This window comes from Musa acuminata, chromosome BXJ1-6 (genome assembly GCF_036884655.1).
Source record: "Musa acuminata AAA Group cultivar baxijiao chromosome BXJ1-6, Cavendish_Baxijiao_AAA, whole genome shotgun sequence".
In the NCBI taxonomy this organism is placed as follows: Eukaryota; Viridiplantae; Streptophyta; class Magnoliopsida; order Zingiberales; family Musaceae; genus Musa; species Musa acuminata.
In genome coordinates this window covers 37,999,513-38,024,705 of record NC_088332.1, presented here as the reverse complement: position 1 = coordinate 38,024,705, position 25,193 = coordinate 37,999,513, and the positions used below count along the sequence as shown (strand labels likewise).

Here is a 25,193-nt window from a genome sequence, read left to right as displayed (position 1 = left end):
AAAATACTTCTCTTGTCAAGACATGTTATGCTCCACATAAATCCACTGGGAATAAAGAGCCATGCAGAGAAAGTACTTGTCCGACAATGAATAGTATGGTGCTCACACCACGAGAGAAGGGTTGGCCACCTAACACATGGATTCTTTTTCTTCCACACTTTCACTTCCGCCCACAAACGAGCACACACTCGCATGCGCAAAAGTCAGGCTTGAGAGGACCCTCGAAAGGTGGTGGCGTCGAGATTGAGAGATCCGTAGAACAACCCATGCATACATCTGCGTGTCGGGGGAGATTTAACGTAGGAGGAGACCCGACTGGCATTCGCACCGTCCATCCCACTTCCTCTTTTAATCTCGGCCGTCCATTCGTCTGGCCAAATCAATTTTTAATGCTTGTTTTTGTTCTAAATAAAGGACGGATGAGATTAAAAATGATCGTGGGATGGACGGTTCTCGGTCCCTCGCGCACTCGGTCAAATGGGACAAATAGAAGGGATCGAGTCAATGGGCGCTCGCAACTTCCCTTCCCTTTGTTGCATATATCCACCCATCCATCCATCCACCTCTCTCTCTCTCTCTCTCTCTCACTCAACGCTCGCCTTCTTCTTCTTCTTCTTCTTCTTCTTTGAAGCCTATCACTGTTACGAGCACCGGTTGCGTGCATACGATATGGGGAGGTCCCCGTGCTGTGAGAAGGCTCACACCAACAAGGGAGCATGGACCAAGGAAGAGGACCAGAAGCTGATCGCGTACATCAAAGCCCATGGTGAAGGCTGCTGGAGATCGCTCCCCAGCGCTGCAGGTTTTCTTCCGAACATTTTCTTGGAGAAAAGGGAGAAGGGATGTTAATTTTCTTTGGTTGTGGTCTCTGCTGGTGCTGTCAGGTTTGCTCAGATGTGGCAAGAGCTGCCGGCTCAGGTGGATAAACTATCTCCGACCTGATCTCAAGCGCGGCAATTTTACGGAGGAGGAAGATGCGCTCATCATCAAACTCCATGGATTGCTTGGGAACAAGTATGCCTGCCGCTTTCTTTTCTTCTTCTCTAACAGGGAAGAAGCAGGAAGATTCACGACTGGCATGGGTTTGCAGGTGGTCTCTGATAGCTGGGCGATTACCCGGGAGGACGGACAACGAGATCAAGAACTACTGGAACACCCACATCAAACGAAAGCTGCTCAGCCGAGGCATCGACCCTCAGACCCACCGGCCGACCACCGGCGCCGCCACCCTCACCGCTCCACAACGGCAAGGCGTCTTCATTCCTATCACCGTGCCACGAGACACGGCCGTCTCAGACTCCGCCGACGACGGCCGCATGAGCAGCGACGCGAGCCATGACGAGGACCGCGACCGCTGCCTCGACCTCGACCTCTCCATGAGCCTGCTGCCTCATCGCTCCCCGAAACAGTCTCCTCCTTCGGAGTCTCCAACAACGTCCACCGCAGCAGCAACACCATCCACGAGCAGCTACACCGGAGGCATATGCCTGTGCTGCCATCTCGGATTCCAAAGCTGTGGGGCTTGCAGTGGCCAACCCATCCCGAATCCATATGTCTTCAGATACTTCAGACCATTGGAAGAAGGGCAAGGCATAGATTAGCGAAGCTTGTATCTGAAACTGTGATCTTATTTGCCCAAAGGAACAAGGAAAGGCTCATGTAGTGATTGGTAATCATCCCATTATAATGCAGATGTAGCTGTGAGCGGTCATAATGTTCAGATTCTTAAGTACTTTACTGGCAATAAAAAATGAAGATTAATGGCGACAAGGGCTGAGTGAGGCAAAGGTAGGAAGGGTCGTCGTTGTGAGAGTCAGGTTTCCTGGTTCTGTTGTAGCATATGATGTGAAGCCTTCTGCCGCACACAGGCGTGAAGAGAACATGCCAAGTTTCTCAAGTGTTGTGGGTAGCTAACCAAAGCAGCAATTAATGAAGGAAGAGGGATTTGTCGTGCGTTCTCTGTTGAGAAGATAATAATGGTCAAACCCACAATTATGGTGCTAATCCATCCTTAATTAGTGAGATGGGGTTAGTTTTTATCTTTTGCAATGAGATCCTATGAAGAGTTCAGAAAAAATATTATTACCTGAAAATTTGTAGATCAAGAAATAGAGATTTTTATTCAGCACACAGATGCTGGATGCTCATATATTAATAGGACTAACATTCAACGACAACAAAGACACTTGATTACTCGGAGGATTGATGGATAAACAATCTTGAATGCAATAGTTTGAAGCTTTGTGTGTAGCATATAAGTGGAATAACTTCACAAGGTTTTCATGGTGATTAGATAAATGACATTGACTGGTATGCAGATCAATAGATCCAAATTTAGACATCATGTACAGAAGTTCAAAAAAATTGAAGACAAAAAGGAATACAAGCTGCAGTATAGCAATGAATCCCACAGACAAAACGTTCTTCATGCTTGTAAAGACAATTCTCAATGGCGTTTGGTCAATGATCAAACAAATATTTCAAATCCATAGTTCAAAAGGGATAAGTTCGACACAGGATAAGAGTGCATATATTATGTGTGCCAAAAAGACTTTTTGAGTAGGCAAACCTTTCAAGGTAAACTGTCTCAACCAGAAAAGAAATGATGATGTTTAAGGTGTCTTTAGTGCCTAAAGAGGATAACTTTCCAAGAGACAATCTGCACCATAAAATGATCTTTAAAGTGTAATAAAAAGCTCATTCCCCTTGACCATGCAACACATGGGTTGGAACATAAAGCTTTGTATGCTCTATCATTGCCCAAAATTTAGAAGGAGCAAATTGCACTGAGTCCAGCCATATCTCCTACCTCCTACCAACTTGGGCAGATTATATTTCCACACACATGTGGATAGACCAAAAGTTGAACAAAGGAAAATGCAAAGGGTGGTGGCAGTTGGTGAAAGGTAGTCAAATGACATCACCTGATGCAACTGCCAATGGTTTTGCCTGTGAGACTTGCTTTCTTTTGTCTCTGTATGTCCTTTTCCAAGGCTTTGTTGAATGGATGGATATTAAGAACAGGGGTGTGGGTGTGTGGAGGAGGTGGCTCAGCTTCTAGAAGTGCAACAACACACAAACATGGAGTGATGCAACTTGAAGTGGATGGCTATTACAATGCATAAAGTGATGCATCTGTGATAACCCTATATATATAAAGAAAAATACAAAACTATAGTTTGGATTTGTAATACCTTGGATGAGATCAGTGGACAAGGTTTCAACAAGTATCTGAGTCACTATCCACTGTAAAGAATGACTTTAAATATTTTTTGGGGATCTTAGCAGACATGGTTATTGAACTCAAGTCATGACAATAAAACTATGCTCTCTTATAGACTTGAGGATAGTGTCTAGAAGTTTAAAGGGGACTTGTATGAGGCATGGCCTTCTTTTAGTCTTCTGCTATATGATAGCATGTAGATAATATGGTCTGCTTGACTATATCTTTGGAATACCAATTTGTCCTATACAACAAACAGCAGATAATGCCTAACTTTGCTATATTATTTCTGCCAGAAACATATGCACCTACTTCAATATACAAAAGCTCTCTAAATTGCCGCATTTCCTGCACTTCTTTTAGGTTTTAATTTATTGTCTGACTAAGGAAGTTGTTTCTGGGGTTCTATTGTCAAACAGCTCTTCTGACTTCTTTTTGTTTTTGGAACTATTATTACAAAAAAAAAAAAAGAGTGGTTAACTCTTGTAGACAAATGTCTTATGGAAACAAGTAAAAAATAATAAAACCATTCCAATATATGCAAATGGCAACACATCATATTTTCCTGCCACATCCACAACAAGTTGGAAGCTACAAATATAACCCTCTTTTTTTCTCAAGTGATTGATATTTTCTAGATCAAAGGAGAAGCAAGTGGCATTTGGAAAGATCAATGTAACAAAGCGTAAAGCCATATAATAAATACAACGACAGAACCTGCAACAAGGATTTCTGCTCCAGCGGGAAGAAAACTGTACTCCTTAGAAAACCTTTTGTCAGGATAGCAAAATTACACTGGTGAAAAAAAGCTCAGAACAATTCCACTTAGCAGAATTCAATCTAAGGAAACTAATTTACTACTAATTTTTAAGGGCTGAATTGAACAGACAATGCATCATAGAAGACAATTTCAAGCTTAAAATTCATCAACTATTCTGAGATTTTATGGATACCTGATCATGTTTCAAGGAGCAACTCTCAATTGTGTATCTGCCGTCTAGACATGTTGTGTACAGCATGAAACAAAAAGTACAAGTGACATACCTACTACAGTAATCTAAATGGACAATAAGTCTTACTGTTTGGTCTAAGTCAAGATACATGTTTACATAGATGGAAACTAATTTCTCCAGGAAGCATATCCTGCTGATTCAATAGGTTGCCCTTGTGATCAGTTTTGGAACTAACACTATAGCTGTACTGGTATCAGTTACCAAGTTCATCTGACTTGGTTCATTGTAATTAGGAGTTAGAAGTTGGTCTCAAGGCTTGCACAAGGGTGGCCACACATAACTTACCAAGGTATTCAAACAAACCCTGGGAAAATGTCCACTAAATTCTATAAGGGGTCTCATTTAGATGCTACCGTACCCATTTTATTAAATGGGATATGGTGGCTTGTACTAAAGGATAATTGGGTTTAAACTTAAGTATGAATCAGACAGCATTGAGCTAAATCAAGTAGGCTAATTCGATTAACCCATGTAAAGTCAATTCTCTTGATGGATTAGACAGCCAAGTGATAAAAAGAAAGTGGACAAGTTGGTGAAGGTCACCATCATCTAGACATCCGGTTCCTGTGCTATTGCCCCTGAAGAAGATCTTGATGCGATACCATGACTTGAATCATGATAACAGTGATTCTTGTGTCAACAAACATGGATTTTTTTAATGTTAAATGAAGCTTGTTAGCTCAAGCTATAGGAACGGGTTGAACAAATAATCACTTGATGGTCATCAGGACAGAACATAAGGAAAATTAAAAGCATATATATCAATTCGTTATACTAACAAGTAGATCACAAATCAAGTTTATGATGAAAAAATTAAATAAGATGCTAGACTTGATATGGCAGTCAAAATAGCTTCGCAAGAAGTTCAATTTATCCAAGATGAATGTAATGAGCACAAAGGAAACCAAGCGACGCTCTCATAACAACATGGAATTCAAGACCTGTTTTCTATTTACCTTTATCACGGAATTTCCTAATCATTTCACTGATAAAAATAATAAAATCAAACAAGTACCTAAGTTCCATAAATACGGGATTTTGACAATTAGCTCGCAAATTCTACTTCTTTGGCATCTCTTGCATCTGTTTTAATGAGAAAAGATCAAAAACCTAAGGCACATGAAAAATCTTACCTTGTTGTGGGAACTCCCGAGTGTCTTCATATATATCGTCTATACCAAATCAAAGAACACGAACTAGAAAAAGAGAAGAATATCATGGGAGAAGAAATTAGAAAGTGAGAAAGGTAGAGAGGACCAAGACCAGTGCGGGCTTTCTCTTAGGTTTGATGCCGACGCGGGAAGGCGGAACCCAGCGGAGCTCCGGCGCTCATCGGGTTCGCTATGTCCTCCAGCGTAGTGGCACACCGGCGGAGGAGCGGCGGCGACTCCGGCGGGGAGTGGAGGTCGAGAGAACCGTTTGAAGGAATTAGGGGTCGGGGAAGGACACGTGCGACTCTCGTGCTTAACGTGGGATTACGAGAGGATGGGCTGGGCGTCTCTCTCTCTCTCTCACCTGACCCAACCCAAGACCATGGCCTTGGACACCAAACCCGACACACCAGAAGGGGACCCCGCCGAAACGGAGCCGGCGGCGACGGAGAAAGAATCGACGAACGGCTTCCGCCGACCGATCCTGTCCGTTAGGCGCAGAAAACAACAAAGAAGCCAGCTTTGTGAGAGCCGCTGGCCGCCGAGTCCGCGGCGGAGGCCGGAGATGAGAAGGTCGCCGCGCAGGAGGCGGCGGTGGCCAAGAGCGACGTCGTCGCTGAGCTCGGGGACCCCGAGAAGTAGGCTCCCGACGCCGAACTCCTTCCTCCAGAGCAGAGCGTTCTTGAGCATGGTCATGGTTTCCTTCACCTTGAAGTCCCGGGCGCGGAGGAACTTGAAGTGGACAGTTTGGCTCCTGCCCAGATTAAGACCTCCTCTGCTGCAATGACGGCAAGAACAGCTGCCTTCAACTCTTCACCTCCGGTGCTTCGACCGCCGGCGCCTCGGTCTCTGCGGATGGTCGAGCGACGACGGAGACGGTAAATCCTAAACCTAATGAACTTTCGAGTCCTGCAACGTGAGTCAACCTTGCTCGGGATAATTTGGATTGAGCACATGAAATGGCATTCTATTTTGCGTCACCCACATATAATGTCTTATTTTCAATCCATGATTTAAATGACAAGACCTGCAGACTGCAGATTGTTACTCCAGCATCTGAATTCTTGATCTTCTACACTTGACAACCAACAAAACAAAGAAAAAAGTTAATTCTTTTTTAGCAATTGCAGATGAATGAGCCAAAAATTTATGGACGGACAGAGTAGTATTATTCTTTGTCATCGTTTCTTTTATTGCACTTCTCTGTTGAGCCAGAAAACAAAGCACTACAATTTGGTATTAAGATCTTAATTCTCTGGTCATAAGTTACATGATCAGATCATGCTGCTTTTACAGCATATGCTTTGATGCAACTTCATTCATATCTTTATATTCTAAAGGCATCAACCAATGTCCGTATTCCTCTGCGTAAGCAGTCCTACAAATGGATTCAAGCACTCCATTTCATCTTTAGCAGCTGTAAAGTTCTCTAGCATTCAACTTACTGCCAGATGTGTTGAAACTAAGAACATGATGGTGGCCCAGTGTCCCTACTGCAGAGCATCTTCCCCGCACCAAAGACTCTGCTCCTTAGCTTTGGTTGATTTGGTCAACAACTCAGGTCCCTTTCTTAACTTCAGAAGAGAAAGTTCATGTTCTGAGGGAACTTTTTCCATACAGTGAAGCTTATCACTCAAAAGAGAACAATCATCTGAGTTTCTCCTTGGATTACTCTTCCCATTCCAAAGGTCTAATTCATGACCCCAGGCCTCTCAGCTCAACAGCTGCAAACTTGCCATTAAGCAGGATTTGACTGCTATTTAGGAGGGCCTCAAGATTTACCAAGCAGAAGACATGAATGCCTGAGAGGGGGAAAACCTAGGCATGGGTATGTGGGCATGTCCAAGACTCACAGCCTTGCCCAACTGAGAGGGTGTAGTTGGGGCCTGTTGGTGCATGTGCTCCTCTTGAAGTAGGAGCACCCACCCTCAGTGGCCAAGGTATTCAAATTTTTTACCTCAAATTTATTACCAATACATCCAATTTATACCATGACAATTATTTATATTGATGGTATAAATACCAGTACATTCAGCTGGATTGGCCAAGGTATGTTGATGATGCCAACAAAAGCTATCATGAACATGCTGGAAAAGACATGAACTTGAATGAAAGTCTCACAAGTTGAAAACTGAAGCAACATCATCAGTTATTTGCAACTTGACTCTTAAGAAACAAAACCTCCATATTCATGTCTTGGATGAATTTGATGCTACAGGCAAGAATTAGATGTGTGGTTGTAATAGTAACCATCTTGCAACCAGAACCAAATCAATAACTACAGCTTCTAACATTTGATATGTCGATGTTCCCATCTATTCGAAGCCTTAAAACTCTTTATAAAACACCAAATTGCGACCAGCAGCATGTTCACTTACTAGTGTTCTATATACTTGTCTCAAAATTATAGCTCCAACTTTTCACTTGGTGAAAAGCTCAAATATTCACATTCAAACTTATCTTCCTAATAAAACCATATTGCTGAAACATATCGATCATGATAGAGAAAGAGGGCAGTAACAATTCTTTTTTCCTCCTGTGAATCAGATGGTGAATCATCTGATGCGAACCACTCATCTAGAAAATAATCCAATCATTCGAATGCAAAATCATTATATTAGGTGCAGTTGTTAAAAGCTCCTGGTAATATCAATTGCAGTGAAGTGCCCTCATCCTTTGGTCCTCACTTTTGAAGGAGAAATAACTTCATCTTAATACCACATTCATCAGGAATGACAGGATGAAATTTCAACTCTATGTACCCTAGCATTGTCCTTTCTTTTCCTTGTAGAAAACAATAGTCAAAATAACATCTTACAATCAGATCCAATTGTGATGCCTAAGTTTCAAAAATGACACAGCAGATTATCCCGAATCAAGAACTACATGCTTAAGTTCCCAATGATGTCATATGATACGGATGCTTTTATCTCCCTCACACTAGATCAAAAGTCACGTAACCTTCCTCTTGATTCAAGAAGATTTGCATGAGGGATTAAGTCAAGTTTAACATGAAGATGAGCAAATACGAAAAGCATAGATCTTCATATAATTCCTTTCACTCATTTTCATATCATGGCAAAGATGGATGAAGAATTATTTCACATAAACAGTTGGTGAACCAAACAGCCACAGTCCCACAGAAATTAGCAGTAATATGAACAATGCATCCAAGCAATCTTCTGCAATAAAAATCATATCGTATAAACTGGCAGCCAGATTTCAAAGCAACAACGGCTTCAAACCAACAAACAATAAAAGGGAAATTAAAAGCAATTTTTTTCTGGAACAGATCGTAAGATGATTGCCGTGGTACGAATTTAATACTTGAAACAAAAACATCGGGGATAAAATGAGATTACCAACGTTAGAATGAATAGAATAGAATAAATTGGTTTCAGGATCAACAAAATGCGGGTCCTTTCGTTGGGGTTAGGGCTTTGATCCGGGCCAGATCTTGAGGAGGAAGTAGCAGAGGAAGCAGAAGAAGATGAGGAGGAAGAGGCAATCCAGCACCACGAAGAAGGCAGTGGAGCCGTGCCGCCTGTTGATGGGCTCCCTTCTGTTACTTTTCGCCTCTCCTTTTCCCTCCATCCTTTTGTTCCCGTGAGAACGATTCCAGTCGCCGCTCGATTTGGCTTCGCTTGCCTTCCCCCTCTCTTTCACGCTCGTATTCTATTTCTGTGGCTCCACGTATACGAGGCAACCAAGTAGCAGAGACCTCGGTCCGACTCGGGAAAGTTATGAACCAGACCGGGTTCGGTCGGGTTGGGTCGGGCACGAATATCGAGACAAGCGAAAAAAGGAAAAGTTAATATAATATTTTTTTTATTACTGAATCAAAAATATTATAATTGAATAATAACTCATTTATTATTATTATTATTCATTCATTAGAGTGACTCTATATATTATAATATATTTTTTAATATTTAGACCTAAATTTAAGAATAAGTGGGGAAAATATAATTCTTAATTTTCAAGACCTTAATTTCAGAAAAAGAGAAAAATGTCGAGACTATTTTAATTTTCATCCAAAATCATTTAAATTTTCATATTAATAATTTTATAACACCTTTAAACCTATAGTAAAGTTAATATATATTGTTAGTGAAAACTTCAAATAATTGAAAATTAGTTACAGCGTCTTTTATTAGAGTTATATTATCTCAATACAGTGAGAAAAACAATGTAAGTACATTCAAAAGCATTCTAAATGTGATTTTTCTGTTATTATTTTTTAATAAATGAAGTAAGCAATCTAAAATATTTTAAAAATTATAGGCTTATATTTAAGGTTACATAAAAAAAATAAAAATTTATCATTTTTTTTAATATGTCAAAATATTGTAATTTTTCATTCAAAAATATTTAAGAACTCTAAAATTTTATGACACTTTTAATAAAGATAATAAAATTAATAATTGATATTTGTGAAATTTTAAATTAACTAAGACTGAGTTATATATATATTTTTAATATGATTATGATGAGTAAAGTTCAATCACAAAAAAACACTATAACCCTATTAAAAAAAATAAATTGATTTGTTTAAACCAAAAACACTAATTATATTCAAAATACTATAAGCAATACGTTTTAATACCAAGTTGGTTTGATAGTTCAATTTAAATGAGTTTGGTTGGTGTTAAAGGAAAATATAATTGATGTTCTTATTAGTGGTATAGACTTATGTACGTAGGAATGTGAAAAAATTGAGGTGAATATGAGGTGGTTCCGATATAGCTTAAATGTAGATCTGAGATGGAATTATTATGCTTGAATTATTATACTCTCGTATGCACAACGATCAAGGTTGGATAGGGTTTTTCAACCTAATCCGTAGTTCTTCTCAAGAAGTTATCTTTTTTTTATTTATGATATATTTTTATATCCTCATAGGAGGAGAAGGGAGTTTAGGATTACTAGTCTTATTATAGAAGGATAGAGCATTTACATTTCTCTTTCTTATTATAATGAACTAGAAGAAAACTTATGTTTCTATATTATAATCTTTTATAAGCGGATTACATGAATCTTGCATGACAATCACGTGTCAACCGTTAATAAATTCCTTATCAGTTGAAAAACTTAAAAAATTAAAATTATCAACAATAAGTGAAATAAAAAATATGAGCTTTCTTTGTGCACTTTGAAAATGAGGAATACTATTTGATAATCTAAAAGATTCGGAAGATAATAATTTTTTCATGATTTTTTATAAAATAAAAAGTATAGTAAATAAGATTACCATCAATACAAAATTTAGAGTTGATTATATCTCTAAATGAGAGTAGATTTCATACCTCAAAATCTTGTTCCTCCATATTGCAAAGTAATTTATTATGGACATTATCATATTCGATGCACAAGACTTCGCTAAGATATGAATCTTACTACTTGTGTATTAAAGAAATAATTTTGCCATGTCGAGAAGGCAATCAAAATAAGTTTGATCAGTCATGTCATCTTTCTATCGCGGCCAATCTTTATACTCACCACTTCAAGCAGAAGGATAAAAGAATGACGAGGTAACATCGTGTTAGTCTTCATTTCCATCAATCATGCAAAGCTTACATTTGAGTTCCCCCAATTTCCTTCATTTATCTCTTTTTTTCTTTCTTTTTTAAATGTGAACTATTACAATGAACGAAAATTCTATATTACAGTATTTTTATATTATGTCATAATATTTTCTATTATTGTTAAATATAATATTCACCCTATTATAGTGTTTTGCTAGTATTATTACAAACATAGTAATGCAGTGTAAAAATTCTATGAACATAATGAGTTAATATTTTTTAATATTATTAAAAACATCATAATAAAATATAAAAATATTATAATTGAGCCGATCTATTTTTAAAAAAATAATATTTTAGATATTAGATAAAAATGAGTTTTGATTGAGAATTTTAAAAATAAAGAAAGTTTCTAAAAAAATAAAAATTTCAAAAAATTACCTATATATTTGTGTGTGTGTGTGTGTGTGTGTGTGAATTAGTAATTTCATAAAAAATCTTGGTTTAAAATTTTTGTTCGATAAAAACTGATATCGAAATTGTGCTTCACTTAGAGTAAGAGTAATAAACAATTAAATTATAAAACAATAGCAATGAAGAGCAGAAAGTAAATGCAAATCAATTTTATAATGGATCGGTCATCCCGACCTATATCCACTTACGATTTCTCTTCCGTTGAGGCTACTAGTGTTCACTAATAATTATTTTTCAATGAGCAAAGACCAACTACCCCCGTTACAACTTTTTCTCCTTTTCAAGAAAATCTTTACACCCCTATTTTACAAGGTAACCGTTACACACCTCCCTTAGAACAATTTCTAAGTTCAAGGAGAATGAAACTCAACTCAACTTTTTAACAGAGTTTACATACTTTTATCTCAAGTATTATTTTCTCATTTCTACTCTTTTTCTTGCTTACCCAAGCAAGAATAACTGGGGCATTTATAGACCCTAAATGACTTCAGAAATGGAATCAGAAAAAGTCTCATTCTAGGTTTTCGAGGTACTAACGGTACCATCGTTTGTGCTAGGCGATACCATCACCTATAGCATTGCCAACTAGCGGTAGCACCATCCAATCTAGATAGTACCATAGCTTGACACATGGGAGAAAATGTTCTGGCGGTACTATCACCAGTTTGGGTGATACCATCGCCTGACCTAACTATAGGTCATTGAATGGGCCTCCCAATAGGCCCAACTCAGCCTCAGATCAGGCTCAATGGACCCCTAATTGAGTTAATATGGTTACACCCGAAACTAACTTAATTAAGACATAAGCAACTTCAATCTAGGCACACATGATTACAAGTATGAATCTTATGTTATCCGATATATCATTAGTTCATTTGGCACTTTGTTTGATCCTTCGACGCATCGTTTGATCCTTTGATGCATCGTCTGATCCTTCGACGTATTACCAAATCCATCGGTATGTTGACCTCTTACAATATCCGATCTTTTTGGTGTAATGTATGATCCTTCTAGCCCGATGCTCGAACTCATGACATGATATCTTTCCAGCACGTTGACTAGTTCTTTGACCCGACATCCAATCTTTTGACATGTTCCACTCCGACCCAACGTTTGATTTTCCTACTTCAATCGATTTATCTTTTCATGATCAGAGTTAGTCCTGCATCACTCAAACGCTGATTAGATCATAACTTCATCAATTAATTTTATCATCAAAATTCGAGATGTAACAATCTCTCACTTTTTTATGATGACAACCAATTGATTGATGATGAAGTTTTAACTAAACTCCTCTTATCCATATATCATATGAAATAAACTCAAATTTAGAAAATAATAACTTTAGAATTCAAGTCAAAACAATTTTAATCATGAATCATAGTGATCATATGCAACATATCATATTAAAGTAATCATTATTTACATCAAATCATTGCATACATCATCATTATAAACATAATTTTAAATCATCATTACTTTCGGTATAACATATATGATAAAAAAGATTAATATTTTCATATTATCATTACTTCTCCTCCTTTGCCATCACGAGAAAACTGCAACTAACATATTTTTGAAATATACAAGCTAGTAAATCAGTAAGTTTTACTTCACTTTAGAACATGTAAGCTAGCAAGTTTGTGAGATGTCCAAGTTAGCAAATATGCTTTTCTTGAGCTAACAATTTTTATTTTTCTTTTGAGATGTTCAAGTTAGCTTTTTTTTTTCTCTCCCCCTTTGTCATCGTAAAAAAAAAAAAAGGAGAAGGATGTAATGGTGTAAAATCTTTTACATCAATATTCCAATAATTCATGAATACAAGGGTGTCAAATAAAAATCATGATATGAAAGATATTAATATCATATATCATGAAAGATCAAGTGGTGAATATCAAAAGACATGATTCATTGTGACAAATATCCTCTATAGTAAACAACGAAAAGAAATCTTAGAAGATTGAATAGCAAATAATCTTTAAAAAAATCTTAAGTTGTGAATTCCGAGAAATAAAAAAAATTCTCTTTAGTAAATAATAAAAAGAAACATAGGTGAATAAAAATTATTGATTCATATAGAATAAATATCAAGTTATAAATATTAAGAAATCAAGATAGGATAAAACTCATTCAAATTCAAATTCAAATAATCAAATCATTAAAATTACTTTCATAATTCAAGAGATTCATAAAAAAAAACATAAATAGATTCATTAATCTCTTATTGAAAAACTCGATAGACTTTAGGGATAGAGAAATTTTCAACAAAAATGCATTCCTCTTTTAGTAATTTAAATTTATGTGATTAATTTCATACAAGCATGCCCTTATTTTTTTATACCAAATCCATGCATCATTTTTTAAAAATCAAAAAATAAGTTTCATCACAAAAATCATAGAGATCAATAGTATAACCATAAATCATTTTCAATCAAAAGATTTATTACCAATAATTCTAATTCTAATTATAATTTTTTTATTATTGTTGTTTCGGCTAGTGAGCTTTGTGAAGTGTGTTGGATCTGGTCATATGCATAGAGCATCTATTATTATCATTTTTACTTCTAACTTTTGATCGTAGACATTTCTATAAAAAATGTGAGTTTGCTTTAGGTATTTATTTAACTTTGGATCACTAATGGTTAGATCTACCTATCTTGTCTTTTAACATAAAGTTATTTATGACTCCTCTCGGAACCCAAACTAATTTATATAAGTCATACTATTTAAATAAACATTTATAAGCAAAATATCCACAACTATCATAAAAATTATATTTATTTTTAGGGAAAACATGTAATATGGGTCTTTTAATAAATATGGTTGGTTTTTGTTGAGTGTTACTCATAAAATCGATTCCTCCCTTTCTATGAACATGACCATTATTGGCAAGAATCATATTTAATGATTTGTTATCAATTTTAAAATTTTCTTATAGTAATACATTTTTCTTCTTTTAAGTGAACATAATTCTTCACACTTAATGTAAGGTGTTAATATGCAATTGTCATGCTCATTTTTTAATTTTTTAAATTTACTAGAGAGAAATATAATTTTTTTAGTAATTTATATTTCTTACTAACTAATTTAAAATCATCACAAAAATCATGAAAAGCATTTAGTAATTCATCATAAGGTAAATGAGTTTCGATAAAGTCACTTACCTCATCATTGAGGGTCATTAGAGTGTAGTTTGTCATCTCATCTTCATTGGTTTACTCTTTGTTTTCGGATGCACTTGATTCGTCACAAGTTAGCTTGAGTGTTTTCTTTTTCTTTGGCAACTTCTTCTTTAGTTGAGGACATTCATTTTGAAATGTCTCGACCTTTTGTAAGTTATTGTCATTTTTAAGTTCATTTTTATTATTAGATTCTTCTTTTATGAACTTTTTAAATTTATTTATCAAAAGTTATATGTCATCATCATCACTTAGAGCTTTTAAGTGTTATATATTTTATAATCTTTGGAAGGTTATTCTCATGTTCATCGTATGTCTTGCACGTTATTTCATAGGTCATTAATGACCCTACGAGTTATTTAAAAGGAAAACAATTTAAATCATTTACTTCTTGAATAGTAGTTATTTTAGATGCTAATTATTTTGGAAGAGATCGTAAAATTTTATTAACAAGTTTAAGATTCATAAAACATTTACCAAGAGCTTTTAAATCATTGATAATATCCGTAAAATGAGTCTATATGTCACCAATGATTTTGCTTGGCTTCATTCGAAACAATTCAAAACTATGCATCAAGAGATTGATCTTAAATTCTTTAACTTTACTTGTGTCTTAGTATAACTTCAAGTATGTGTCAAATATTATATACAGTTTTACAAGTCAAAATATAATTAAACTTATTTTTTATGTAAAGCACAAGACAAAGCATTCATAGCTTTAGCATTTAATGAAAATATTTTTTTCTCAAATCATTCAATTCATTAATAGATTTAGAGGGTTTTTGAAAACCAAATTCAAAGACATTATATAAATTAAAATATATAGAAAGAAAAAAAAAACTCTCATTTATGTTTTTCAATACGTATAGTTTGTCCCATTGAACATATGAGGACAAGTGATAGAATAACCCTCTTGATTGCCAAAAAGACTATTTAATCTCTCTTGAGTGTGAAACCAAATGAGAGAAACTTAGCTCTGATACTAATTGTTAGGATTGTATCGACACTAAGAGAGGGGGTGAATTAGTGCTTTCGTAAAAACCTCGATTTAAAATTTTTATTCGATAAAAATCGATATCGAAAGTGTGTTTGACTTAGAGTAAGTGTAATAAGTAATTAAATCACAAAGCAATAGCAATGAAGAGCAGAAAGTAAATGCAAAATGATTTTATAGTGGTTTGGTTATCCCAACCTACATCGACTCCTGATTTCTCTTCTGTCGAGGCCACCAATGTTATAATTTTTTTTCGTTTTCACAAGCTCAGGAAAGAATCTTTACATCTCTCTTTTATAAGGTAATCTTCATACACCTTCCTTAGAATAACATTTAAGCTCAAGGAGGAGGGAACTTAACTTGTTAACCTTATTTACACACTTTTATCATAAGTATTCTTTCCCCCTTTTTGTTCTTTTTCTTGCTTACCCGAACAAGAATAATTGAGATATTTATAGACCCCAAATGATTTCAGAAATGGAGCAAAAACAAATCTTATCCCGGGTTTCCAAGGTACTAGCGATATCACTGCTTGTGTTGGGCGGTACCATCGCCTAACACATGGGAGACCGTATAATGGTGATACTACCACCAGTCTGGGCAGTACCATCGCTTGACATTGGCGATGCCACCGTTGGGTCTTCCGAAAAATATATACTTTGTAAGTTCCAACTCATAGGCGATTCCATTGCTTAACTATGGGTCATTGAATTGGCCTCCTAATAGGCCCAACTCAACCCTAAATCAGGCCTAATAGGCCCCTAATTGAATTAGCATGGTTACACCTAAAACTAACTCAATTAAGACCTAAACTACTTTGATTTAGACATATGATTCCAAGCACGAGTCCTATGTTGTCCGACATGTCATTGGTTCATCTGATGCTTTGTCCGATTTTTTGATATATCGTCCTCTCATTCGATATATTTCTCGATCCATCGACATGTTGACCTCTCGCAACATTCGATCTTCTTGGCGCAATGTCTGATCCTTTTGGCCCGATACCCAAACTCATGATATGAACTTATTCTAGCATGTCGACCGGTCCTTCGGCTCCACGTCCAATCTTCTAACATGTTCCACTTTAGCCCAACGTATGATTCTCCTACTTTAATCGATTTTTTTTTTTACGATCGAAGTTAGTCCTGCATCACTCAAACATTAATTAGATCATAACTTCATCAATTGATTTCATCATCAAAATTCGAGATTCAACACTATATATATATATATATATATATATATATATATATATATATATATATATATATATATATATATATATATATATATCCCATTACCCTATTTAATCAAAGTATTACGAGACTTATTATTTTGGTATTTTAGTACCTTCACATATAATTAATTTTGTATAAGTAGCTACTTCCATTAATTATTTGGGACCACCGAGGTCTTCATGAATAAGTGGATGGGGTTGAACTGACTTTGTAACTTGTTTTCAAATTATCTTATCTAAGCATCAAACTTTTTGATATCTTTGACTTTAAGTATATAATATTAATGATTTTTTTTACCTTTTATTGCTGTTATATCTAAACATGTCTTTTATACTTTTGCATATTACATCATATTTCAACATGATTTTACATTTTTGAGGAAATAAATAAATTTGAAATGGTATAGGGGCATGTCTGCAAATAGTACATACAACACGAGTAGCTTTCCATGGGTGAGGAGGATACGCTGACTCCCGGTCGTCTTACTCCCCTCGCCCCTTTTCGGCTCCGCTCTGTGCCATCAAGCTCGCGTCCCGAGCCCTCCACGAGCTCACGCCCATGTCGCCCGCTTCCCCTTCTCTCCCATCCTCAGGTAAACCCTACGACTCTCGTTCTCAATCTCTATCTTTTCTCATCGTGGTTTCCCCTTCTTCTTTTTGTTCTTCACCAAATCCCCCATTCATTCGCTTCCTTTTGACGCCGAGATCAAATCGCGTCAGATTCGCGGCTCAAATGGCGCAAGCGGAAGCGGAAGCGCGACGCCAACCCCAGGCGGCAGAATATGCGGGACGATGAGGATGACGACGACGAGGACGCGGCCGCTGCCGCGGAGGAGGTGGAGGATGACGGCCGTGATTCCCCCGCAATCCTGGCCGCCGCTGACCCCGTCCTCGACCTCCGTGAGTCCGAGGTACTTTCCGGCGGTGGCCACCGGGTCTCCGACTTCCCCTCCGCCGTCCGCCGCTCCGTAAATCGCCCCCACTCTTCCGTCCTCGCCCTCGTCGCTGCCGAGCGCTCCAACGCTGCCCGCTCGTGGGCTCCGCCTTGTTTGGAGAACATCTCTCACGGCCAGTTGCAGGTCCTCTCGGTGGTGCTCCCCGATAACCCTTCGCTGCAGCAGCAGCCGGACCTTGATAATTCTTCGTCTTATGTCTGCACCCCTCCGCCTCTCATGGAAGGGAAGGGAGTAGTGAAGCGGTTCGGCAAGGAGCAGCTCCTCCTCGTTCCAGTGCACTCCGGTTGGTAGTAGCTGTACTTGTTCTTTTGTCCTTCTTCTCGTTTCACTCTCCCGACCGTTGAATCTTTGCTAAAATAGTTTCTTTTTTTGAGTTCTTAGACTGGTTTTCAGCCAGCACTGTGAACCGCTTGGAGAGGCAGGTGGTGCCGCACTTTGTTACCGGAACGTCCGGCGATCACACCCCAGAGAGGTACATAGGCCTTCGAAACAAGATAATTTCCAAGTACCTGGAAAATTCGGGAAAGAGGCTATCTTTTGCTGATTGCCAAGCATTGGTTCCGAACAATGAACTTTATGATCTTAGTCGGATCGTGAGGTTTCTGGACCATTGGGGAATTATTAATTATCTTGCGGCTTCTTCAGTTCATCGTGGGCTGAGGATGGCTGGGTCACTTGTTAGGGAGGAAGCAAGTGGGGAGCTACAGCTTCAGACATCACCATTGAGATCAATAGACAGTTTGATGCTGTTTGACAGACCAAAATGTAGCCTAAGGCTAGAGGATGTTGCTTTCCTTTCTCATTCTGCATCAACAGATTCTGATGCTGGTATTGTGGATTTGGATGGTAGAATTAGGGAACGGTTTGCTGAACACTCCTGCAACTTCTGCTCTTGCCCCCTGACCAGTTTGCACTATCAATCACAGAAGGAGGTCTGTTTCACTTTATATTACACAGGAGGTCTGTTGTACTATATTCATGTACATGCTGGATAATGTTATAGGACACTGGAGTATGGTGTTATATGATTGTTATTTTAGTTTTCTCAATAGTGTGACTGTCACTGAATCTTATTATTATTTTGGGTCAAAAATTGCTTGATCATAATAATAATGCATCACCATAATTCTTTGTTGTCATTATCATTACAACTCTTTTGGCCTGATTATGAGCTAATGTAAAATAATCTGGAGGCTTGGAGTGTTGTCCTGAAGATTTTCATTTGTTGTCATGAGAGGTCTCCGGTGAAGTTTCAGTATTGAGGCACTTGATTATCTTGCTCATGGCTAATCTTGTGTTTCTGATGGGGGCTTATTGCTGGTCAATATTACAGTTAGCCTGAGTCTATACTCTAGATGATCTTTACATGTCATTTATCCATAGCATACTTAATACAGTTTATTGTCTATATGTTAAAAATTTTGTCTGGATCTTTACAGCCCAGTCCATTTTTCTTATATCAGTTGCTATTCCTTCTTATTAAGAAACTGAAAATGATAATTGAGAAGAAGTACTATTTTCTTAATAGCTTGATTTGAGGAATTTGGATTTCTTGTGTGATGTAACTATCTCAATTTTGCCTCTCGAATCTGTAGAGAAAGGGGCAAAGCATTCGATGCCCTATTCTTTTTTCCCTAACTTTTGAATTTATGTGCTCAATCAATATTAATCCATTAGCTAAGTGGTTAGAGCTATGTATTTCAAGTTGTTATGATTGATCCAGGAGGGTATTTTACTGGTAACTTAGCTGCTAGAATTTTTTAATGAACATAGAGAAATGTTCTGCAGCATTAAATATAATGGTAATTTTCTATACTCTTGAATGCTTATATTATTATAGTAAGCTTTGTTTGTTGACCATAATTGTTCCTACAGGTGGATATCATGCTTTGTGCAGACTGCTTTCATGATGCAAAATTTGTCACTGGTCATTCAAGCCTAGACTTCACAAGAATGGATTCGAAAAAGGATAATTCAGATATCGACGGGGATAGCTGGACAGATCAGGAAACATTGCTGTTACTCGAGGCTTTAGAAAAATATAATGACAACTGGAATGAAATTGCAGAATATGTAGGCACCAAGTCAAAGGCACAATGTATTTGCCATTTCCTTCGCCTTCCAACAGAAGATGGTCTATTGGAAAATGTTGAACTTCCACATATGCCGACCATATCTGATTCCTCGATCAGACATGATCCTGGGCTTCCAAATTCAAATTCTAATGGTAATGTTGAAGGTAATTTTAATAGAATCCATTTGGAGCTTGTTGGAAGATATTATTTTTAGATCATGTAATTATTCCTTTGGTTAAATTTTTTTTTTACCGGTGGTGTATCTTAGGATTAAGCAATGGAGATTTCAGTACCACTAACCAGCTTCCTTTTGCAAATTCTGCTAATCCAGTTATGTCCTTGGTGAGTTGTTGTGCCTATGTGCATCCTTGTGCTTTATCATTATGAAAGAATATAATGAATGTAGCGCATGAATTCAGCTCCAGGCAGATGACTTGTTGGTTGTGTATATTTATGATGATATTCTTTCTTTATCTTGATTTTCTTCAAATATAAAAAGTGTATCAACAAACTGGCTGCTTTAATTTCTGGTCTGCTATGATTACACAACCTTGGTGAATACATGATACTTCAATATGATTTTGTTAACAGCCAAATCTTGCAAACTACAAATATATGCAAACTAGGAACCTCAGAGAATATATGCTTATTGTTGGTTCTATAAGTCCTAGATCTAGGAAATTAAATTTTATGATATATATTTGAAGACCTGACAACTATGGAACATGCCGCCTCCCGGCCATATCTTGTCCCACCCACCTCCTCTTTCTCCTCCTCCTCTTTTGTCTTTTTTTTTTCTCTCCTTGTCTTTGGTTTGGGTGATACCAACTAGTGACACATAACGAGTGTCGTATGTCGGCCCGTCGATCTGGCTGTCAGTTGGTACTAGTACCAGATTGAGACTTTAATCCATGTCATAACCCTAGTAGAAAATACTTGTAATTTTACAACTAAAACGACCATATTATCAGGGTAAAACAAATTAGAAAATGGCAAATGTTTTGCTTTAAGAATATTCAGAACTTGTTACATCTAATTGTTGAGTTGCTGCTTGTGGAAATATCTACTACTTGTAAGGTTCAAGTATATTATTTTGTCTAACCATTGTGAAATTTTACAGGTTGCCTTTTTAACCTCTGCAATTGGACCAAGAGTTGCAGCAGCCTGTGCAAGTGCAGCACTATCTGTCTTGACTAGAGAGGATTGCAGGTTTGTGCTAAAAATTTCTGTCATTAATAGGATTGGTACATGCTTTATTAATGCCAATTTGCTCAGGATTTATCACAGTATGTTACTTGCTTTATCTATATCTTAGTGCCGTCAAGCATGTTAAAAGCAGTTATATACGTTTGAGGATTGCTTTTATACATGCTCAGGATTTTTCCCTGTCCCAATCTAGGTTTGTCATTCTAGTTTTTTGTCTTGATTTATGTGCAAATTGACACTCAAATGAGTTTGACACCCAATAACCTTAATTGAGACTTCGTTGAATGGATCAGATCTGATGGCTCGCATACTGAAGTTGGTATTCATAGACCACATGCAAACTTGGGCCATCAGAAAGGTATACATCTGATGCCATTTCTGTTCTAGCTCACAATCGTGAAAATTTTCTCACTTCTGATTTTGTTGTCAGATGGAACCGATGGTCAAGTGCGACATGCTAAAAATGGTGCTACTTCTCCTGCTCCTGACCTTGTGAAATATGCTGCCATGTATGGTCTATCCGCAGCTGCAGTGAAAGCAAAACTATTTGCAGATCAAGAGGAGCGTGAAATCCAGAGGTTGGCTGCTACTATCATAAATCACCAGGTTAGATTTTAGCATATGCTGCTTTCATATGGTTTATAGGACACTACACTTGCTAATTCTCTCAGACAAACAATTGGAGTTTAGCCAGTTTTGATAAATCTAAATTTGCTGGGAGATTTGACTATATAAATTAGAGTAAATGGTTGAAAAGGAAAGCCAAATGTGCTTTCAATGCAATTAATTGGTTATTTTACCTATATGTTTGATAGGTTATTTACAAACTGATGTTTAGAATTATAGATTCAGATATTGGTCCAAGAATAGTATCATTTGACTGTTGGACCAATATGGACACCATCACCTATTTGTATCGTGTGCTAGCATGGGTTGGTACAACGGTGGGCCAGTCTTTTTTCCTTTTTCATGTATATTCAACATCCAATCTTTTTGTATTTGCTTATGGCATATTATTAATCATATTATAAAGAGCAAAAGTGAAGCCTTTGAAAAACCAAAACTAGCAATTATACAATGTACTCATATAAAAATTATCATACATATAAGACAGTCATACATCATACATGAGAATGGGATTAAAACTTCGATAATCACATATTAACAATATGCACATAGAATACATGCCATATTGTCTTTCTACTGACATCAAAATGAATGGTGTTCCTCCTTGGGAGATACATGTGACTAAAGGTCAGTGTTGTTATAGAAATGATATTGCTCCCATGTCATATGACATTATTAAACACTGCACCACTTGTTTATCAGATGAACAATATTCTGAAAGTGTATTCGTTGACCAGATGTGTGCACATACGGTGGGAAAGGAAGGTTTTGTGGGGGTATGAATGACCATGTTGGCTGTCGAGTACTAGCAATCTGACCGGTCTGCTGCACTTTTGGACAATAGGATTTTTTTGATTTAGAAATTGAGACTAGTTTTTTGATTTAGAAATTGAGACTAGTTGCTGGGGTCCTACTTTAGCTCAGAAAATCCATGCTGGTAAGATTCGATCCTACTCTCTCTCATCTTAAAGTAATTTCAAAGTCATAATTGATCTTGTTTTTCCCTTCCTCTCATAAATTATATTGGATATTAAGTGGTATGAGTAAATCTTTGCTCCTTTATCAGTGTTCTACCTCTCTGGGTTGCCAGAGCATAGGAATCCTAGTCACCTTTGTCTCCATTGATGTCACCATCATTATTCGGGATCTTTGAAAGACCTGAATCAAAGAGAAAAGAAATGTTATCATCAATAACCTAAGGTGATCAAATCTAGCATCTTTGTCCGCATATGGAACCACTGTTACGAGATGTTGGTTACATTCTGACCTCCGCCATCTGTTCTAAAATGAACTTCAATGGATATGGTGGATCTCGTGCCTCATTAAATAATGGATCAGTCTAATTCCTAACTATGCATAGCTTGTTAACCGTAGAATTTGACTCGGAGATAAATTGGGAATCAAACAGATTTGTCTTAGCCTCGTCCTCTTTGTCCTTATTTACATACCATAATCCCATACGTATGTCTATGATGGATATAGATCAGTTCCCCAAAATGTTTGCATGAAAGATGATTTCGAGCTTGTGTATATGTCAAGGAAAAGATGAATCAATTTTCCTCGCAGTCATTGGATATAGTGTATGTGATAGAATCTGGGCAGCAATTTCTTCAGATGAGGTTTACATCCTCCATAGTGTTGGCATTGACAGTCCCACAATCCTATAAAACATGTGCCCAATGGTAAGATTGGTCAATTAATTCCATGTGATCAAATGAAAAATTAAGGAAAAGCAACAAATCATTTTTAACAAGGTTACAAATTTACATAATAATGTAGAATATTTGATCATTATTAGAATTTTATGATTTTGTAAATATTGAAATTAAACTATGAGAAATTACCTAATATGATTAATAAATTTTACCATAACAAATTCGTAAATAACCAAATCACCCAATTAAAAGAGAAATAAATCTTTGGAGCATATGCTCTGAATGATGAATTTTTTTAAAAATGAATATACTTGTGGTAGGTTGGTCTTCAAGCATTGAAACTTCTAAACTTGCATTTTGTTGTAATTGCGATGCATCAGCCAAATCTTAAGATGGAAGTTTATTGATGAAAATGATCATATCTGTACCTGCAGTTTTGGATGAGTGAAGAATTTCCATGGAGTTAGATTTTTCTGTGGTTAGCTTAGTTTCTTCTGCTAGATTACAATGCTGTTTTGTGCCTTTATAATGTTCCAAGGTTAGTTTTGATTTCACATCTCCTGGGATTATTTCTGTGCAGCTGAAGAGGTTGGAGCTGAAGCTGAAACAGTTTGCAGAAGTGGAAACCTTACTGCTCAAGGAATGTGAACAGGCTGAGAGGATGAGACAAAGGCTTTCGGCTGAACGGGTCCGTATGATGTCCACCCGTATTGGATCGACCACAAATAATATACCATCATCGGCAGGAGTGACAACCACAGCACCAGCTGCTGTAAATGCAAATTCCGGACAGCCAGCCGTGTCACCCTTGGTCGGGCAGGTGAATATGCCACAAGCTGCATACGACAACAATCTCCCGGGCCATCATCAGATGCCACTCGTGCAACGGCAGCAAATGTTTGCATTTGGTCCCCGGTTACCTCTCTCTGCAATCCACCCTGCTCCAGGCTCCTCTCAAAATGTTGTGTTCAATTCTGGGATAGCAAATAGTTCTGCTACTAACCCTCATGCATCACTAAGATCCTCATCAGGCAACAATCAAACATAGATCGAAGAAGCTGTTTCATTGATTATATTGATCCTTGTATCGTTGTTAGCATAGTCTAACAAAATTCGCAAGTTATAGCTTTGATCTTGTTATCTGCCGGCCAGCTGACAGCCGCTCATTATCTGTCTCATGGCTGAATTGCCTGACCTCAGGGTTCGCCATTGCCCATTTCTTTTGGTACTCCACCACATTGAGCTTCCTGTTGCAAAATGAGATCTTTGTTTATTCTTGGTTCTTCAACAACAAGATGAATCACCTTTTAGTAACGTAAGCTTTGTGATCCTTTTTTGTCTTTGACGTTATCCACAATTCTTCCAGATAAATTATCACATCACTAGTTTGAACTTGATATGTTCTTCGTGGCTTGCACTATCTGATTCCAGCTGCAAACGAACACATCTGAGTGTATGCTACAGCATGTACCTGACCAAAATGTAAAGAAGCAGAGGAATGGATTGGGGGTGCAGAAGTCCCCACTTATCAACAACAGCATGGCGGCAGGCAAACAGACAAAAGCAATAAAGACTTGGATGCTACAGATTGGTCAGGTTCTTTCTATCCACCTCAGACTCTTTCCCATGTCAAGGAGACATGAACTCATCATGTCACCCTCCCATTACCCACCTGCTTGTTCCTTTAGCCTCACACCTACCAAGTTGATCTCTCGTTCACTGCATCAGATCCATTTCTTAGCTTATACCAACAATGTCATTCAAAAAATTAAGATATTTGCTTGAGCTTGGATCACCAAACCATAACTATTATGATATAATATACTACTAATTTTTTATATGTTCTTGATAGAAACCTGTGGTATAGAACGCTTACTT

General features: G+C 37.2%; 2 protein-coding genes and 1 long non-coding RNA gene across 4 annotated transcripts; 2 read left to right on the top strand and 1 right to left on the bottom strand.

Moving 5' to 3' along the window:
• Nucleotides 1–572: 572 nt before the first annotated feature.
• On the top strand, nt 573–1,770 carry LOC103989066 (myb-related protein 308). Its single transcript, XM_009407810.3, has 3 exons — nt 573–802; nt 885–1,014; nt 1,091–1,770. Exons 1-3 carry the CDS (start codon nt 670–672, stop codon nt 1,599–1,601), a joined length of 774 nt encoding a protein of 257 aa, XP_009406085.2. The 5' UTR covers nt 573–669; the 3' UTR covers nt 1,602–1,770.
• Nucleotides 1,771–3,760: 1,990 nt separating this feature from the next.
• Nucleotides 3,761–9,052, bottom strand: LOC135676829 (uncharacterized). Its single transcript, XR_010514440.1, has 2 exons — nt 5,370–9,052; nt 3,761–3,975 (listed from the first exon to the last, which is right to left on the bottom strand). It is a non-coding gene; the product is annotated as an uncharacterized LOC135676829 (long non-coding RNA).
• Nucleotides 9,053–17,232: 8,180 nt separating this feature from the next.
• LOC135676828 (SWI/SNF complex subunit SWI3C homolog) lies at nt 17,233–24,455 on the top strand. Of its 2 annotated transcripts, none has more exons than XM_065188440.1 (9): nt 17,233–17,389; nt 17,517–18,035; nt 18,134–18,684; nt 19,628–19,979; nt 20,096–20,169; nt 20,948–21,036; nt 21,327–21,391; nt 21,464–21,639; nt 23,896–24,455. In XM_065188440.1, the coding sequence occupies exons 1-9, from the start codon at nt 17,356–17,358 to the stop codon at nt 24,361–24,363; spliced, it is 2,328 nt and encodes a 775-aa protein (XP_065044512.1). In that variant the 5' UTR covers nt 17,233–17,355; the 3' UTR covers nt 24,364–24,455. The 2 variants fall into 2 exon arrangements, with proteins under 2 accessions (XP_065044512.1, XP_065044511.1); XM_065188439.1 differs by having other exon boundaries at nt 19,628–19,991.
• Nucleotides 24,456–25,193: the final 738 nt, after the last annotated feature.

What these genes read in the sequence shown, in the direction of transcription:
- LOC135676828 (XM_065188439.1), top strand. Translation starts at nt 17,356, where the DNA reads ATGTCGCCCGCTTCCCCTTCTCTCCCATCCTCAG. An exon ending in CCTCGTTCCAGTGCACTCCG is followed by an intron (nt 18,036 to 18,133) that starts GTTGGTAGTAGC and finishes TTGAGTTCTTAG; the next exon opens with ACTGGTTTTCAGCCAGCACT. An exon ending in TTGACTAGAGAGGATTGCAG is followed by an intron (nt 21,037 to 21,326) that starts GTTTGTGCTAAA and finishes TGAATGGATCAG; the next exon opens with ATCTGATGGCTCGCATACTG.
- LOC103989066 (XM_009407810.3), top strand. Translation starts at nt 670, where the DNA reads ATGGGGAGGTCCCCGTGCTGTGAGAAGGCTCACACCAACAAGGGAGCA. An exon ending in ATCGCTCCCCAGCGCTGCAG is followed by an intron (nt 803 to 884) that starts GTTTTCTTCCGA and finishes TGGTGCTGTCAG; the next exon opens with GTTTGCTCAGATGTGGCAAG. An exon ending in CATGGATTGCTTGGGAACAA is followed by an intron (nt 1,015 to 1,090) that starts GTATGCCTGCCG and finishes ATGGGTTTGCAG; the next exon opens with GTGGTCTCTGATAGCTGGGC.